Source organism: Monodelphis domestica, chromosome 1 (assembly GCF_027887165.1).
Source record: "Monodelphis domestica isolate mMonDom1 chromosome 1, mMonDom1.pri, whole genome shotgun sequence".
NCBI classification, from domain to species: Eukaryota; Metazoa; Chordata; class Mammalia; order Didelphimorphia; family Didelphidae; genus Monodelphis; species Monodelphis domestica.
In genome coordinates, this window is record NC_077227.1 from 172,513,790 (window position 1) to 172,533,038 (window position 19,249).

Genomic DNA, 19,249 nt, shown 5'->3' on the forward strand with positions numbered 1-19,249 from the left:
CAACCCAGGGAAAGCTAATCTTAATCAGGAACCCTCGGAGCTCCAGGAAACCAGGGCCCCTTCCCCTCAGAGAGCAGGCTCATCTGGCTGGCTAAGGCACAGAAACAAGGGCCAAGCGAGGCTTAGAGTGTGGAAGTAAGGCAATGGAGAAACATCGGGAGGGAACCGAGGAGAGCAGTAACAGGGACACACCAGCAATTCCTGGCTTCCCCAGGAAGACAGAACAAAAACTTCATAGAAAGGACAATCTGCCTGGGGCTAAAACCTCTGAACGCCAGACAGAGATAAGAAAAGCTAGTCCCCCCCACTCAGATAAAGATGGCAAACTACACTGAAGCACAAAGGCCCCCAAATTCCAAAAAAAAAAAAAAAACAAGAGGAAGTGGGCAACTTTGGACACATTTTATGGAGCAAAAATACAAAACACAGAGGAGACAGAAGAGGAAACATGAGAAAATGCTCCGAAGCCTTCCAGAGGAGATGGAGACTCTCCACAAACCCATGAAGAATTTGAATCAGAAATGATCAAAAAGATGTAGGCCTTCTGGGAGGGAAAGTGGGAAATAATGCAAAAGAAATTCACGCATCTACAAAACCAGTTTGACCAAACTGAAAAGGAAAACCAGGCCTTAAAACAAGAATTAATAAAGCAAAACCAAAAGACCAAGAAATTAGAAGAGAACATAAAATATCTCACTGACAAGGTGACAGATTTGGAAAATAGAGGGAGAAGAGATCATTTAAGAATAATTGGACTCCCAGAAAAGCCAGAAATAAACAGCAAACTCGACATCATAATACAAGATATAATTAAGAAAATTGCCCAGAGATTCTAGAACAAGGGGGCAATACAGCCACTGACAGAGCTCATAGAACACCCTCTACACTAAACCCCCAAAAGACAACTCACAGGAATGTAATTGCCAAATTCCAAAGCTATCAAACAAAAGAAAAAATCCTACAAGAAGCCAGAAAAAGACAATTTAGATATAAAGGAATGCCAATCAGGGTCACACAAGATGTTGCAAGTTCTACTCTGAATGATCGTAAGGCATGGAACATGATCTTCAGAAAAGCAAGAGAGCTGGGTCTTCAACCAAGAATCAGCTACCCAGCAAAACTGACTATATACTTCCAAGCGAAGGTATGGAAATTCAACAAAAAAGAAGATTTCCAAGTTTTTGAAAGAAAAGACCAGAGCTCTGTGGAAAGTTCGATATCAAAAATCAAAGAGCATGGAATAACTGAAAAGGTAAATATGAAGGAAAGGGAAAAGAAGAAAAATGTTATCTTCTTCTTTTACTCAAACTCTCTTCTATAAGGACTACATTTATATCAATCTATGTATACTAACATGTGGGGAAAATGTAATGTGTAAATAGGGGGAAAAGAAAGACCAAATAGAATAATCTTTCTCACACAAAGATTCACACGAGAAGGGGAGGGGAAGAACACTCTTATAAGAAGGAGAGGAAGAGAGTTTTTACTTAAACCTTACTCTCAGGGAAATCAACTCTGAGAGGGAAAAACATCCAGATCCATTGGGATCTTGAATTCTATCTTACCAAATAAGGGTAGGGAGAAGGGAAAACCAAAGGGGGGAGGGGGAGAGGGAGAGGGAAAACAAAAGAGGAGGGAAAGAGAGGGGGGAGGGGGAAGGAACAAAAGGGGAGGGACTAAAAAGGGAAACATATCAAGGTTGGGGATAAGGGGGACCAATTTAAAGTAAATCACTGGACTAAAAGGTAGAGCCAAAGAAAAAAAGGCTAGAATTATGGAAGGTTATCAAAATGCCAGGGAGTCCACAAATGACAGTCATAACTTTTAACGTGAATGGGATGAACTCACCCATAAAACATAGACGAATAGCAGAATGGATTAGAATCCCAAACCCTACCATATGTTGTCTTCAAGAAACATATATGAGGTGGGTTGATACCAATAAGGTCAGAATTAAAGGATGGAGTAAGACCTTCTGGGCCTCAACTGACAGAAAGAAGGCAGGAGTGGTAATCATGATATCTGATAAAGCCAAAGCAAAAATAGACCTGATCAAAAGGGATAAGGAAGGTAATTATATTTTGTTAAAAGGGACTTTAGATAATGAGGAAATATCACTAATCAATATGTATGCACCAAATAATATAGTACCCAAATTTCTAATGGAGAAATTAGGAGAATTGAAGGAAGAAATAGACAGTAAAACTATATTAGTGGGAGACTTAAACCAACCATTATCAAATTTAGATAAATCAAATCAAAAAATAAATAAGAAAGAGGTAAAAGAAGTGAATGAAATCTTAGAAAAATTAGAATTAATAGACATATGGAGAAAAATAAACAGGGATAAAAAGGAATACACCTTCTTCTCAACACCACATGGCACATTCACAAAAATTGACCATACATTAGGTCACAGAAACGTAGCACACAAATGCAGAAAGGCAGAAATAATGAATGCAGCCTTCTCAGATCACAAGGCAATAATAATAATGATCAGTAATGGTACATGGAAAACCAAATCAAAAACTAACTGTAAATTAAACAATATGATACTCCAAAATCGGATAGTTAGAGAAGAAATCATAGAAACAATTAATAATTTCATCGAGGAAAATGACAATGGCGAGACATCCTTTCAAACCTTTTGGGATGCTGCCAAAGAGGTAATCAGAGGTAAATTCATATCCCTGAGTGCATATATTAACAAACTAGGGAGAGCAGAGATCAATCAATTGGAAATGCAAATAAAAAAACTCAAAAGCAATCAAATTAAAACCCCCCAGCAGAAAACCAAACTAGAAATCCTAAAAATTAAGGGAGAAATTAATAAAATTGAAAGTGATAGAACTATTGATTTAATAAGACTAGAAGCTGTTCTTTGAAAAAAACAAACAAAATAGACAAAGCACTGGTCAATCTAATTAAAAAAAGGAAGGAAGAAAAGCAAATTAACAGCATCAAAGATGAAAAGGGGGACAGCACCTCTGATGAAGAGGAAATTAAAGCAATCATTAGAAATTACTTTGCCCAATTATATGGCAATAAATACACCAATTTAGGTGATATGGATGAATATATACAAAAAATACAAACTGCCTAGACTAACAGAAGAAGAAATAGAATTCTTAAATAATCCCATATCAGAAAATGAAATCCAACAAGCCATCAAAGAACTTCCTAAGAAAAAAATCCCCAGGGCCTGATGGATTCACCAGTGAATTCTATCAAACATTCAGAGAACAGTTAATCCCAATACTATACAAACTATTTGACATAATAAGCAAAGAGGGAATTCTACCAAACTCCTTTTATGACACAAACATGGTACTGATTCCAAAACCAGGCAGGTCAAAAACAGAGAAAGAAAACTATAGACCAATCTCCCTAATGAATATAGATGCAAAAATCTTAAATAGGATACTAGCAAAAAGACTCCAGCAAGTGATCAGAAGGGTCATCCACCATGATGAAGTAGGATTTATCCCAGGGATGCAGGGCTGGTTCAATATTAGGAAAACCATCCACATAATTGACCACATCAACAAGCAAACCAACAAGAACCACATGATTATCTCAATAGACGCAGAAAAAGCCTTTGATAAAATACAACACCCATTCCTCTTAAAAACACTAGAAAGCATAGGAATAGAAGGGTCGTTCCTAAAAATAATAAACAGTATATATCTAAAACCATCAGCTAATATCATCTGCAATGGGGATAAACTAGATGCATTCCCAATAAGATCAGGAGTGAAACAAGGATGCCCATTATCACCTCTATTATTTGACATCATACTAGAAACACTAGCAGTAGCAATTAGAGAAGAAAAAGTAATTGAAGGCATCAAAATAGGCAAGGAGGAGACCAAGTTATCACTCTTTGCAGATTACATGATGGTCTACTTAAAGAATCCTAGAGATTCAACCAAAAAGCTAATTGAAATAATCAACATCTTTAGCAAAGTTGCAGGGTACAAAATAAACCCACATAAGTCATCAGCATTTCTATATATCTCCAACACAGCTCAGCAGCAAAAACTAGAAAGAGAAATTCCATTCAAAATCACCTTAGACAAAATAAAATACCTAGGAATCTATCTCCCGAGACAAACACAGGAACTATATGAACACAACTACAAAACACTCTCCACACATCTAAAACTAGACTTGAGCAATTGGAAAAACATTAACTGCTCATGGATAGGATGAGCCAATATAATAAAAATGACCATCCTACCCAAACTTATTTATCTATTTAGTGCCATACCCATTGAACTCCCAAAATATTTCTTTACTGATTTAGAAAAAACCATAACAAAATTAATCTGGAAGAACAAAAGATCAAGGATATCCAGGGAAATAATGGAAAAAAAAAACACATATGATGGGGGCCTTGCAGTCCCAGACCTTAAACTATATTACAAAGCTGCAGTTATCAAAATAATTTGGTACTGGCTAAGAGACAGAAAGGAAGATCAGTGGAATAGACTGGGGGAAAGCGACCTCAGCAAGACAGTATAAGATAAACCCAAAGATCCCAGCTTTTGAGACAAAAATCCACTATTCGATAAAAACTGCTGGGAAAATTGGAAGACAGTGTGGGAGAGATTAGGAATAGAGCAACACCTCACACCCTACACCAAGATAAATTCAAAATGGGTGAATGACTTAAACATAAAGAAGGAAACCATAACTAAATTGGGTAAACACAAAATAGTATACATGTCAGACCTTTGGGAGGGGAAAGGCTTTAAAACCAAGCAAGACATAGAAAGAATCACAAAAAGTAAAATAAATAATTTTGACTACATCAAATTAAAAAGTTTTTGTACAAACAAAACCAATGTAACTAAAATCAGAAGGGAAACAACAACTTGGGAAAAAATCTTCATAGAAACTTCTGACAAAGGTTTAATTACCCAAATTTATAAAGAGCTAAATCAATTGTACAAAAAATCAAGCCATTCTCCAATTGATAAATGGGCAAGGGACATGGATAGGCAGTTCTCAGATAAAGAAATCAAAACTATTAATAAGCACATGAAGAAGTGTTGTAAATCTCTTATAATCAGAGAGCTGCAAATCAAAACAACTCTGAGGTATCACCTCACACCAAGCAGATTGGCTAACATGATAGCTAAGGAAAGTAATGAATGCTGGAGGAGATGTGGCAAAGTAGGGACATTAATTCATTGCTGGTGGAGTTGTGAACTGATCCAACCATTCTGGAGGGCAATTTGAAACTATGCCCAAAGGGTGATAAAAGAATGTCTACCCTTTGATCCAGCTATAGCACTGCTGGGTCTGTACCCCAAAGAGATAATGGACAAAGACTTGTACAAAAATATTAATAGCTGTGCTCTTTGTGGTGGCCAAAATTGGAAAACGAGGGGATGCCCATCAATTGGGGAAAGGCTAAGCAAATTGTGGTATATGTTGGTGATGGAATACTATTGTGCTAAAAGGAATAATAAAGTGGAGGAATTCCATGGAGACTGGAACAACCTCCAGGAAGTGATGCAGAGCAAAAGGAGCAGAACCAGGAGAACATTGTACACAGAGACTGATACACTGTGGTATAATCGAATGTAGTGGACTTTTCCATTAGGGGTGGTGTAATGTCCCTGAACAATCTGCAGGGTTCTAGGAGAAAAAACACTATTCATAAGCAGAGGATAAACTGTGGGAGTAGAAACACCGAGGAAAAGCAACTGCCTGACTACAGCAGTTGAGGGGACATGACAGAGGAGAGACTCTAAACAAAACTCTAATGCAAATATTAACAACATGGCAATGGGTTCGAATCAACACATGTGATACCCAGTGGAATCACGCGTTGGCTATGGGGGAAGGGGGGGAGGAAAAGAAAATGATCTTTGTCTTTAACGAATAATGCTTGGAAATGATCAAATAAAATATTATAAAATTTAAAAAATAAATAAATAAACAAGATAGAAGAAAGGGAAGTGAATGAAATCATAGAAAAGTTCGAACTAATAGCTCTCTGGAGAGAAATGAATTGCAATAGAAAGGAATATACCTTTTTTGTTTGTACATGGCTCCTACAAAAGAACTGTGTGTTAGGTAATAAAAATTTCACAGCCAAACACAGAAAAGCAGAAAATAATAAATACATTCTTTTCAGATCATAATACAATAAAAATTATAATCAATTCGGTTCCATGGAAAGGCAAATAAAAAATTAATTGGAAACTAATTAATCTAATGCTAAAACCAGTTGAGTCAAAGAATAAATTATATAAACAATCAATAATTTCATTAATGAGAATGACAATGAGGAGAAAAGATATCAAAATTTATAGGATACAGCTAAAGCAGCACTTAGGGGAAATTTTATATTTCTAAATACTTACATCAATAAAATAGAGAAAATGTAGAATAATGAATTGGGCATGCAACTTAAAAAAACCCTAGAAAAAGAATGAATTTTAAATCCTCAATTAAAGACTAAATTTGAATTCCTAAAAATTAAAGGAGAAATTAATAAAATTGAAAAAGAATCATTGAACTAATAAATAAGTCTAGGAGTTGGTTTTATGGGGAAAAAACAAATAAAAGAAAAAAGGCATTGGTTAATTTGATTTAAAAGGGGAAAGAAGAAAATAATATAATTATTGTGCCAAAAGGAAAACAGTGAACTCATCACTAATGAAGAGGAAATTAAAGCAATCATCAGGAGCTATTTTGCCTAATTATATGCCAACAAATCTGATAATGTAAGTGAAATCTATGAATATTTACAAACATATGAATTTCCCATATTAACAAAAGAGGAAATAAATAATCCCTCTTTTGTTAATATGGGAAATTCATATGTTTGTAAATTGAACAAGTCATCAATGAACACCCTAAAAAAAATGCCCAGGGCCAGATGGATTCACAAGTGAATTCTATCAAACATTTAAAGAACAATTAATCTAAAGACAACATAAATTATTTGGGAAGCTAGGCAGATGAAAAATCCTGCCAAATTCTTTTTATGAAACAAATATGGTAATTACCTAACCCAGATTTCAAACTGTACTATGAAGCAGCTATCATCAAAACAGCCTGGTACTGGCTAAGAAATAGAATGGCAGATCAAATGAGTAAATTAGATATACAACAAACAGAGGTAAATGGCCTTAGCAACTTTGTGTTTAATAAACCCAAAGACCCTAGCTTTTGGAATATGAACTCCCTATTTAACAAAAACTGCTGGGAAAATTGACAGTCTGGCAGAAGCAAAATATATACCAATATCTCATACCCTATATCAAGATAAGGTCAAAATGGATATATGATTTAGATATAAAGAGTGAGCAATACCCTAAACTAAATTAGAGAAACACAGAATAGTTTACCTGGCAGATCTTTGGAGAAGGGAAAATTTTATGACCAAACAAGAGATAGTTTTATGAGATGTAAAATGAATAATTTGATTATATAAAATTAAAAAGCTTTTGTTCAAACAAAATAAATGTAACCAAAATAAAAAGGAAAACAATAAACTGGAGAAATTTTTAATAAGTGTTATTGATAAAGATCTAACATCTCAAATTTATAGAGAACTAAATCAAATTAATGATACAAGCCATTCCCCAAATAACAAATGGTCAAATGAGATATGAGAAAGCAATTTTCAGATGAAGAAATCAAAGTCACGAATAATTATATGAAAAAATATTCTAAATCACTCTTGATTAAAGAAATGTAAATTAAAACAACACTGAGGTACCATCGTATACCTATCAAATTGACCAATTTGGCAATAAAGGACAGTGGTAAATATTGGAGGGATGTGGCAAAATTGAGACACTATTGCATTGCTGCTGGAGTTATAAACAGATCTAAACATTCTGGAGAAAAATTTGAACTATGCCTAAAAGGCTATAAAACTCTGCATGAATGCATAAAAAAACTGCATTTTTGATCCAGTAATACCATTACTAGGTCTATGTCTCAGAAATCATAAAAAAGGAAAAGTACCTACTTGTATAAAAAGATTTCTAGAAACTCTTTTTATAGTAGCAAAGAATTGGAAATTGAGGGGATGTCAATCAATTGGAGAATGAATGAACAAATTGTGGTACCTATTGGTGATGGAATACTATTGTGCTATAAGATATGATAAGCAAGATGATTTCAGAAAAAGCTAGAAAAATCTGTAGGAACAGAGGCAAAGTAAACAGGAAAATCAGGTAGAAAGTTAATCCTGTAGATCTGAGGAGAGGTAATGAGGTAATGAGGAACTAGGAACTAGTAATAATTATGAATAGAGAATACAACATATATGGAAGATGTTGAGAAGCTATCAGTGACAAAATTAAGTCAACATGATCTTAAGAGCTATCATATAGCACGTAATGGTTTAGAAAACACTTTACAAACATAATCTTAGGTGATCCTCACAACAACACTGTGTAGGATTATCCCCTTTTTACAGCTGAGGTCAGAGACTGTCACAGGTTAAGCAACTTGTCCTCATATTGAAAAAGCATCAGAAGTCAAATTAAAGCTCAAATACTGTTATCTCCAAGTCCATTGCTAAAAACTTCAATGCATATTAGGCAAGGGAAAATATAGATTGGAAAAAAAAAAGATAGATTGGAAAATATGGTTTAAGAGTAAACAATGAGAATACATAGAAGCTTCTTTCTCATACATCATGAAAGCTTTATTCAAGAAAAGTATTGAGAGACCCTGGACATGGATGGCACTTACTAGCATCAGAAAATTAATGTTAACTTACATAAAATTGTTCATTATTATTAGGGGGAACCTTACCCAGAGTAGTATTCAATGGATGCTTCCCTAATTAAAATCACATTACAATCATTCTGGAGATTGGACCCCAGGGAGGGCAAGTATTCAAGGAAAGGAAACAGTTCGCATGATTTGTCCCCTGGCACTGTTCTTCTTGAGTTAGCAAATTAATCCCTCAGGGAGAAGGGTTGAGGGAGGTGTATAAAATGGAGTATAACCATAATCTGATATTCTGTCCCTCCTCTAGTAAAAACCTGGGAGATCTTCACATCAATGCCATTCCCCTCTTGATCCTTTGCTTTCTTCCCTTCAGAATCTCAGTGATATAAGGAAAACAGGATATGGGAATGAGGACCATGGAAATCCCTAACTTGTCCCAGGAAATAAAAGGCTGTAGTCAATTATTGAACCTGATAAAAAATAATGAAGATGCTTCCTCTTCTCCAGTCTTTCACTCTTAGCTTCCCTACTGGCCAATTTGATATTCCAGGTATGTGGTGCTCTTCTAACCCTGATCCAATAATCAAATCCCTCCCATATACAATATTTAGCTCTTCCACATCCCCATCAACCCTTTAGGGACTATCAAAAGGGCTGATCTCTGCATCCCCAAACTGGGGGAAATTAAGACATATTATCACCACCACCATCACTCTAGCTCCTTATGTTCTATAACTTGTAACCATTTGGCTCTATTCCCTCTCTCCAGCATCCAAAAATCAGAATGCATTTAATTTTATTTTCTTTACAATGAAAATTATCTTCCCTTCCTCTTCTTTGCCTCATCTTCCTAGGGGAAATAAACATGGATTTGGTGTCAAAGTCATAGGTTTGGATGACAGCTGGGGATTTTTTACACTATCTTTGGGCAAGGTACCTCATCTCTCTGAGTGTTTCATTACTTCAGGTATAAAATGAAGGAACTAGATTTGGTAGTCACTAAGAATCCTCTAAACATGCTCTTTTTTTCTTTTATTTCTTCTTCATCCTCTTCACCTTATCTTTTTTCTTTTCCCTTCTCCTTTACTCATTCCCCTGTTGGATCCTAGAACCTCATCATTTCATCCTCTTCCTTGATCATCAGCTCCTTTACCTGTTCCCCAAAAACATAATTGAAAAGAGAGAAGATTCTGGCAAATTAAACTTAATGAGCCTTTAATTAATAACATTCAGTTGGAGCACAGTTCTGGATCAATGAAAAGTTGTGAGATGTAAGAATCAGTCCATTTAGAGTGTCTCAAAGGGTCAGCTAGGTAGCTTCGTGGATTGAGAGTTAGGCCTAGAGATGTGAGGTCCTGGATTGAAATCTGGCCTCATACACTTCCTAGCTGTGTGACTTTGGGCAAGTCACTTAATTCTCATTGCCTAGTCCTTCCATCCTTCTGTCTTGGAACCAATACACAATATTGATTCTAAGACAGAAATAAAGGGTATTTTTTTTTAAGAATACTTCAATAGGGGGCTACTAGGTGGCTCACTGGATTGAAACACAGACCTAGAGAAGGGAGGTCCTGGTTTCAAATCTGGACTCAGATACTTCCCAACTGTATGACTCTCAGCTAGTTACTTAATTCCAGTTGCTTAGCCCTTATCACTCTTCTGCCTTGCAACCAATACATGTTATTGATTCTAAGTTGAAGGTAAGAGATTTTTTTAAAGAGTGACTCATTAAATGGAATTCCAACTACTTTCCATCACATATTAGAGCAGATAAGATTGTTTTCTACTGCCAGGTACCATACCACTGGTTAACAAACATAACTGGAGAAGCTGCTAATTTCTAGTGAGAGAATATTCCATTGGCAGCTTCTGATTTAATTTGACAGCTGTATGGAAATATTGGAGAACTAGACACAAAATTTGTTTAAGAATAAGGAGTATGTCTTTTGTACGAATACAGAAGTGAGGCTTTTCTTCCCTTTATCTCCGTCTGTCCTGCTGGTGGTACATGAAACAAAGAGTCAAGAAAGAAAGTATCCCTAATTGTCCTCTACCCCTGGGTTTGATCACTAAATGGACAAAAATGATTGGATAAGATATGAGTGAGGTAACGTAGGTAAACACTCATTTATTATATCCTCAAGAGGCTTATGAGGTGGTAACAGTTACTGAAGAAAAGAAAGGACCAATATCCTCATTCCAACAATTATTGCAGAATCAGTAGAAACTCAGTAACTCATGTTTTAGAATAAAAAAAAGTAAAGGGGTCAATATCTTGCTCTCAAAGTTTTTACAATTTAGCAGGCAAAAAAGAAAAGTTTATGAGCAATTATAATGTAATTTAGAATGGTGTAAGTATGTAGCAAAAAAGAGAAAGAATAGATTTGAGAGTTGTCTTTTGTGTAGTTGTCCTTATACTGTTGTCATTGTGTAGTTGTCATTATGGCAGTCCAGCTGTTGTTGTGTTGATCTTTGTGTTCTTATTCTTGATTAGCAACTTCCACTGATGGTACCTTCTTCACATGGGAGCAATATATACATGATGCCTTCTCTGCTACCTTTACTGATATACTGATACTGATACTGATACTGATAGCAACATCTAAAATGGACCTTCCCAGGCAGGTTGTGTTCCTCCTGTTCTATTGAAATTCTTATTATAATTAATAACTAATTAAACTTAACAGAGGAGACCACCTAAAGGAAGGTGCCAGAAAACAAGTCATTCCAGAACTGAGTCTTGGAAGAAGATTTGAGTGGGTATCATCAGCCTTACAGGAAATCTGTTGCAGAGGAATAATCTTTGAGGATACAGGCTGGTAAGAAAGGAAAAGGCATAAGCAAGGAATGCCAAGTAGAAAAGATTTTTTACACTTACAGTAGGAAACTCCCCTCTTCAGGGACTTTGATGGCTACCAATAGGGGATAGGCAGGGTCAAAAATAACAAAAATCTTTAGGTTTTCTAAGTCCATGCCTTTTCAAAACATAAAACATATTTGGTGAAAGGATCATAGGATGTAAAATATAGCAATACCTGAGTAAAGAGTACTCATATAACCCCATTCTGCTGATGGTATGAAACATTCTGGAATCTTTTCTCTGTCTCAGAAAGAAATAAATGATTGCTTTGAGGGTGCTAGATCATAGATTTTAACCTAGAAGTGATCTTAAACATTAATAAATCCAACCTTTCAGTTTACAGAGGAGGAAAACATGGTGAAGAGAGATTAAAGGAACTCATCCATGAATATAAAGTAGATGTCTGAGGCAGAATTTGAACCAAGGGCTTCCTGTCTCCAAATTCAGTTCTCGTTCTCCTCACTATATCTCCACTTTAACCAACATAAAACCAACGTGCATACTGTATTTAGAAAGACATCACAAGTTTATTAAACATGTCAGTTCTTGCTAAATATGATTGGGTTTGTAGCAAATCATTATTTCTTTTTCTGTAATAACAGCAATAGCCATGACAGCAAAAATAACTTTTATTCATATAACACTTTGAGGTTTTCAAAGCACTGTATTTGTACAATATTATCTCAACATCCCTGTGAGGTAGGTGTTATTATTACCCCAATTTTAAAGAAGAATAAAATTAGTCTTATTGAGGCTATATATCATCTATGGCAGAATTGAAATTCAAGATTCTCCTTCCTTTAAATCTTTCATTTTTTTCCTATATTTGAGGGTCATTGTATTTGTCCCACTCTACTCAGAAAAATCACCCAATATAAAAGAGCTTTGGATAGTATAAAAATTGGCCCAGATGCAAAAAAAAATGTCAATATAATCATGACTATAGGGTCCTGCATATATCATAAAGGTGGAAGAGAGTACAAGGTATACCTTGTGCTGCCCATAAAAGGTTCTGGTTTGAATACTCTGCCCAGAAATAATATTTTAAGAATCCCAGAGTAAGAGAAGTCCTTCCAAGTGGGTATTTAAGAAACACAGATCATGGGAAGAGACCTAATGTTATCTAGTAAATAGTACCCACCTGGTGGTAATATATGTGGTAGAAGTAAATTAAGTTCAGGGCAAGAAATGTTTGAGGTAAGGAAACATACTATAGCTACATCAGTACCTCATTCCTTCTTGTGCAATTGTCAGGACAGAGGGAAAGATGTACAAACATTTGTGCTCAGCTGAGCTCCTGGTTCTTGTTGCTCTAGACATATACCCAGCATATGCTAGAATAGTGGAAGTGAATGAATGAATTCTGCTCAGATTCAGTCTATTACTATATGTTAGAATTATATCTGCTCAACATACTCCTTATTTATTATCAGTCAATTGGTTTTGATTAAGTACTTACAATGTGCCACTCTCTAGTAAGTGCTATACCTGGAGAAGGTACTGGGACTTCACTTCAGTAAGGATTGTTTTATTCCATCAAAAAATCCCAGAAAAAGTGAATATTATGGTGACATAAAATTGTTCCCTGCTTCTAATACTGGAAAAATATATGCCTTGCTTTAAGAAGAAAGGTAAAAATATTAATAATAACAATTCAAAGTAAATAACAATTCAAAGGATTAAGAAAAGTAGTCATTGAAATGAATGTTACTGGTGATAATATTCAAATGAGATAAAAGTTCAGGCAGTCTTTTCCCCTGACTTTCAGGAACTGGAGCCCTGTAGATTCTTATATAATGACAATGGCAGACCTTTATATAGGCTGTCCCAGAAGTCTTAGGACTGATTAAACATTGACACCTTAAAATTACACTAAGGATTTTAGGTCACTACCTAAAAATTTTAAGTTTTAGTAATATTTAATATGTTATTTTGTTGGACTGCCAAAGAGCCCTATCAGATAATTTTAGGGTTGTGGCTTTAAATCTAGATTTAAATGGTCGCCAAATAAAATTCCCAGGTCAGTCTGAAAATTTATGGTATTTTAATTAATATAGAGGGAAGGAATTTAAAGAGAAGGAGGAAAGAGAATATAGGATTTCTCCTACCTGGCCTATGCCAGGGGTAGTTTTAAACTCCCTGCCTCTAGGTCTCTGAAGAAGATTAGTGGCTTATGAGAGGAAAGAGTTGGAATGTAAAAAAAGGAAAATTCAGTCAGAAACTCACCACCGAACCAGACAATAGCTTGTAGCAATGCTAAGATGCCGAAAGGCTCAGCACAAATCTCAAATATATAGACCTTTCATCCTTGTGTCTCTTCCTCTAAATTTCACATCTACCAATCACATTAAAGACTTTTTCTCCAGGACTGCCCATACTTTTAGTTCTCACCTTCTTTGATTTGATTATATCTTTAGAGTTACTTAACACTTCTTTGTTAAGTTTACCTTTTGTGAGTTACTTGACCTTTTTGTGATTAATTTAACCTTTATAGTTACTTAATACCTTTTTTGTATTAGATCTAAAAATAGACTTAGCTTATAGTTCTAGCTTCACTATAAGGTGAGAACTAAGCACCTTCATTTTTCAATCAGGAGATTACAACTTTATCTTCCCCTAAAGTACGGTCTAAGTAGGGTGGAGTAATTTAGAGTTCCCAAGACATTCCTGATTTTTGTTAAACTAAGTACCTTTATTGTTACAAACAGGAAATAGCTAAATCCAATCTTCACATCCCTGACACTGGAGTTATTATTATCCCAAAATTTCTGATGAGAAAACTGAGGCTTTGAAAGGTTAAGTGATTTGCTTATTGCCACACAACTGGTAAATGTCAAAGGAGTACACAAACTCATATCTTCCTGGTTCTATTTCCAGCATAATATCCACTGTAACTTGAATTGAAACTTCTTTTCTAATCTATTTGATCTATGTATCAACAAACCTTTTTATTTATCAATAAAAACAAATTTTGTGTTTTATTTTGTTTTAGCTTATAGGCAAATGAATATCTATAGCATCTACAACATCTCCAGTAATATGGCTGGTTTCATCCTCCTTGGGTTTCCCTGTCATAGAGAGAACCAGCTCCTCCTCTTCTCATTGTTCTTCATCATCTACATTCTAACGCTCTTGTGGAATGGAGCCATCATCTGTGCAGTAGTCTGGGATCAAAAGCTCCAAACCCCAATGTATATACTCTTGGCCAACTTCTCCTTCTTAGAAATTTGGTATGTTACTACCATCATCCCTAATATGTTGGTGAACATCCTCTCTAAGACAAAGGTCATCTCTTTCTCTGGCTGTTTCATACAATTCTACTTCTTCTTCTCTTTTGGTGTCACCGAATGCTTTTTTCTAGCAATTATGGCATTTGACAGATATTTAGCCATTTGCCGGCCTCTGCATTATCCAACCATCATGACAGGACGTCTCTGCACCAACTTGATAATCAGCTGCTGGGTACTTGGCTTCCTCTGGTTCCTGGTCCCCATCATTATCATCTCTCAAATGTCTTTCTGTGACCCAAAGATCATTGATCACTTTGTATGTGACCCTGGGCCACTGCTAGCTCTCATGTGTACTCGAGCTCCTATGATGGAACTCACTTGTTCCACTCTGAGTTGTCTGAATCTCTTTGCTCCTTTTGGATTCATCATGGGATCTTATGCGCTTGTACTAAGAGCTGTGCTAAGAGTCCCTTCAGTAGCAGGTCGTCGAAAAGCCTTCTCCACTTGTGGTTCCCATTTAGCTGTGGTGTCACTATTCTATGGATCTGTGATGGTGATGTATGTAAAGCCAGCTTCAGGGAACGATTCTGGGACACAGAAGATTGTGACTCTCTTTTATTCTGTTGTCACCCCATTCTTAAATCCTATGATCTATAGCCTTAGGAATAGGGAAATGAAGGAAGCCCTGAGGAAAGTTCTGGGGAAAAGAGAATTAGAGTCTTAACATGAGACCTTTGAGAGATCACCTACTTCTTTAACAACCTTTTTAGATGAAAAAGCAAGAAAAATTGAATTCTTTGCATACATAATTATTAAACTTCAATGACCATTAATTTTCTAACCATGAACCTGTGAGCATATACACCATAATCCTATTAGATTTGTGAGATTATGGACAAGCAAAAACTATTGGGAATCAGAATCATAATATCATAGATTTAGAATAAAATAATTAACCAAAGACCAATTAGTCCAAATCCCTCATTTTACACATGAGACCACTGAGGACAAGAGAGATTGATTTATTCAGTATCACATATGAGATCTGGAAGAAACCAAGCACATTTAATATTTAAATCCAAGACTTCAGTCTCCAAATGCAGCTTGCTTTCCATAATGCCTTCATTGTCCTTTTAATAGACAGAGATATAGGAATAAGGACTGGACTATTGGTTCCAATGAAATGAGGAAACTGTGGAGAAGGAAACCCTCTGTCAATGTAGATCAACACTTTGTTTGCAACTTTTAATCAGAGAGAATTACCTAGAACACTTGCCCAGGAGCATATAATCATTATAGGAACTGAACCCAGGTCTTCCTAACTTTGAGACTGGGTCTTTATCCAATAGACCACATTTTTTCTCATAGTCTTCTGACTATAGCAGTCAATTGTGGCTTTAGGGCTAAAAAAGACATAAAAACACTAAACATTTGCAGAAAAAGTATTGCAAATAAAAGAATATTTTCTTGACCTTAATGGAAAAGAATGGTGTATTCACATCAGGATATATAATGTCTCCCAACTTTAAAATTGTATAACATCTTTAGAAAAGTAAGATCAGAAAAATAAGAAATCAGAAAAAAAAATTTTAAAAATAAGATCAGAAATGAGTAGGGGAAAGAGGGAGTGAGGAGGAGAGAAGGGGAAGGGACTAAAAGGATTCGGAATTAATATTCAAATTCCAATTAGAAAAGACAAAGTTTAACAAGAAATATATTTAAATAAGTTAGAATGTACTTTTTAAAAATAAATTTTATGTCCATATCCACTGACCAAAGTAGGTATGTAAATTCAAAAAGACAAGAAAATGAGAAAAATTAGCATATTCAATAAACAAAACCAAAAATCAAGAGATTGCAAATTTTTGTATAAATAAATTCTGCAGTGTCTTTATTTTCTCAATTGCTAATCTGAAGCCCCCCCAAATATGCATGCATTGAGGGACTGACCTTTGACTAATATAAGAATGTATGTATGTGAGCAGCTAAGTGGCACAGTGGATAAAGAGCCAGGCCTGGAGATAGAAACTCCTAAGTTCAAATTTGGCCTTGGACACTTCCTAGCTTTGTGACCCTGGGCAAGTCACTTAACCCCAATTGCCTATCCCTTACTGTTCTTCTGCCTTGGAAACAGTATTGATTCTAAGACAGCAGGCGAGTAAAAAAAAATATGTTTAAGAATGTATGTGTGTAAGGTATAAAAACCAAAAGAATACTTAGAGATTAAAAGAAGGACAGAATTATAGTCAGCACAGGAACTGATAATGATTTCAGAGACCTAGTGGTTAAGCATGCATTACCTCTCATCAGAAAGAAGCAAAATGAGGCATAAATTGTTATTCATGGACAATATGTTGATTTGCTTTGCTTGCCTCACTGAATGACCAGAACCTCTGCCTTACAGTGGGGGCATTGTACCCCCCCTCCCAAACTCAGGCAAACTATTATCAGGGAAATTCTTTTGCTCCCTTCAGCCCTAGTGACTCCCAATCCAAAACACCTAACCTTGAATATTACCCTCCTTTGATTGCCCATTGAATTGAGAAAGACAAAGAGACACATCTCATTCATTCATCTTCCAAATTAAAAGAACCACCTCCATGCCCTCAGGATAACCTCCTCCCCCCACCCCGCAGAGTCATGTGCCCACTGCTGTAGAAGAATATAAAAACCCCAGAATGAAGGCATTCTAGGTGCAACGACTCAGGTTGCTCCACTTATGCTGTCTTGCTGGCCAAAAAATTCGACATTACTAATAAATCTCTCTCTTTACTTTTAAGTTAAGTTTCGGAGTCTTGCATTCTCACAAAAGGTATCCTTCCCGAAACCCAGGGGGACACCTCTATACCCCACAACATTACCACTCCTACCATTTTATTGTTTCCCATGCTATATATGAATCATTCCAAACTCTTCTTAAGTTCCTGTCTATTAGGCCATAGAAAGTACCAATTGAAGTAGATCTCCTCAGATTGTAGAAGAGAAGGGCAGGAAGGTCCAGGATCATGCTGTTTCATACATAGATATGTAGAAAATATGGAGGAAAAAATAGATTTCAAATTGAGAGAGAATTTAGATAACATTCAGTCTAATGCTTTTTGTTTTTAAAATGAAGAAATTGAAGCCCAGGGAGGTAAAGTATACATTGACCCAAGGTTGCAGGGGCAATAAAGAATATAACCTAATTTTAAACTGAGGTACTACAACTCTAAATTCCACACTTTCCCCACTATATGAATGTGTTCCTAAAATCCCAAGTTGTAACTCCAAGCAACAATTTATCATAGAAACATATTGCACAGGTTTTATGCTAATGTGTCATATGTCAGAGCTGAAATGAAAGATGAAAGCAGAAGAGGAGGTGAAAATAGGGCAAAAGATGGCATAAGTAGAGCTAGAAATGATATAGATATACATGGAAAGATGATATAGATGGGGAAGAGATGGAGATAAAAATAGAAATAGAGATAGAAAAATACAATTTTAGATCGTGTGGAAAATTAATATCAAACTGTGATGTTATATGAAATCATTTCACCATTAAACTTCCTGTGATCAGGCTGAAATAGCCTGCAGTCATACTTGAGACTACTCCCAAGTTTCTCCTCACCCCAGACTATGAAACTTGGGTTGGAACTTTCCTTCTTTTGTTGAGATCTTAAAAGGATTAAAAAGATTAAAGTCAGGGTGAACTTTAACCCATTTTGAAAACTTGGCTCAGCCCTAGCAGAAAGGAAGGGGTTTGCTGGCATCTTCCTTATAGGGAAAAAGACTGAACTCCCATGTTTTGAAGGTAGGAGGGAAGAGTTGAAGTCTCTTAATCTACTGCTTCCTGCAAAATATCTACCAATGAGACTGTCAGGGCAGTTCTAAAGGTTGAACTGTCAGGCCAATTAGAAAGAGGATACAACTCTTTTTGAGAAAGAAGGCTGGTGAGAAGACTCCAATCTCTGTTAATGGGAGTTTCATGCCCCCAGTTAATAAACAGTGTTATTCTAAGAGAAATGGTCTCATGTTCTTTTTTGGCTAAAATCCAAATACTACAGTGATATAGACATAGACTAAATAAGTAGAAGTACATAGTAGAAGTGGATAAGTAGAAGTAGAAGAGGAAACTTGATTTTGATAGAGATAAAACAAAGTGTGTGTGTCAAGAGAACCCAAAGTGGAGATAATCAGTGAGATAATTTTAAAAGATCTCTTTAGGCATTAAGATTTGTAATGAGGAGACTTCTGGTTAAGATGGCGGCTTAGAGAAAGCTAAAGTTCAGATCTCCGGAAAACCCTTCCCAACCGATCTCAAACTATAAGCTCCTAAGGCGCCGAAATTCAAAACGATCAACAGCACAGACCCTGGGAACCCTCCTCCTGGACCTGGACCCGGTTCAAAAGGTACGGCTCCCCTCAAAAGCCAGAACCCGAGATCACTCGGACCTCAGGGGTAGGAGCG

At 35.9% G+C, this 19,249-nt stretch overlaps 1 protein-coding gene across 1 annotated transcript; it reads left to right on the forward strand.

Annotated features, from left to right (window-relative positions):
• The first annotated feature begins 14,572 nt into the window (after window positions 1-14,572).
• Window positions 14,573-15,523, forward strand: LOC100029165 (olfactory receptor 11G2-like). The gene has a single exon (XM_001378949.3). The coding sequence runs from the start codon at window positions 14,573-14,575 to the stop codon at window positions 15,521-15,523; it is 951 nt and encodes a 316-aa protein (XP_001378986.2).
• Window positions 15,524-19,249: the final 3,726 nt, after the last annotated feature.

What these genes read in the sequence shown, in the direction of transcription:
- LOC100029165 (XM_001378949.3), top strand. Translation starts at nt 14,573, where the DNA reads ATGAATATCTATAGCATCTACAACATCTCCAGTAATATGGCTGGTTTC.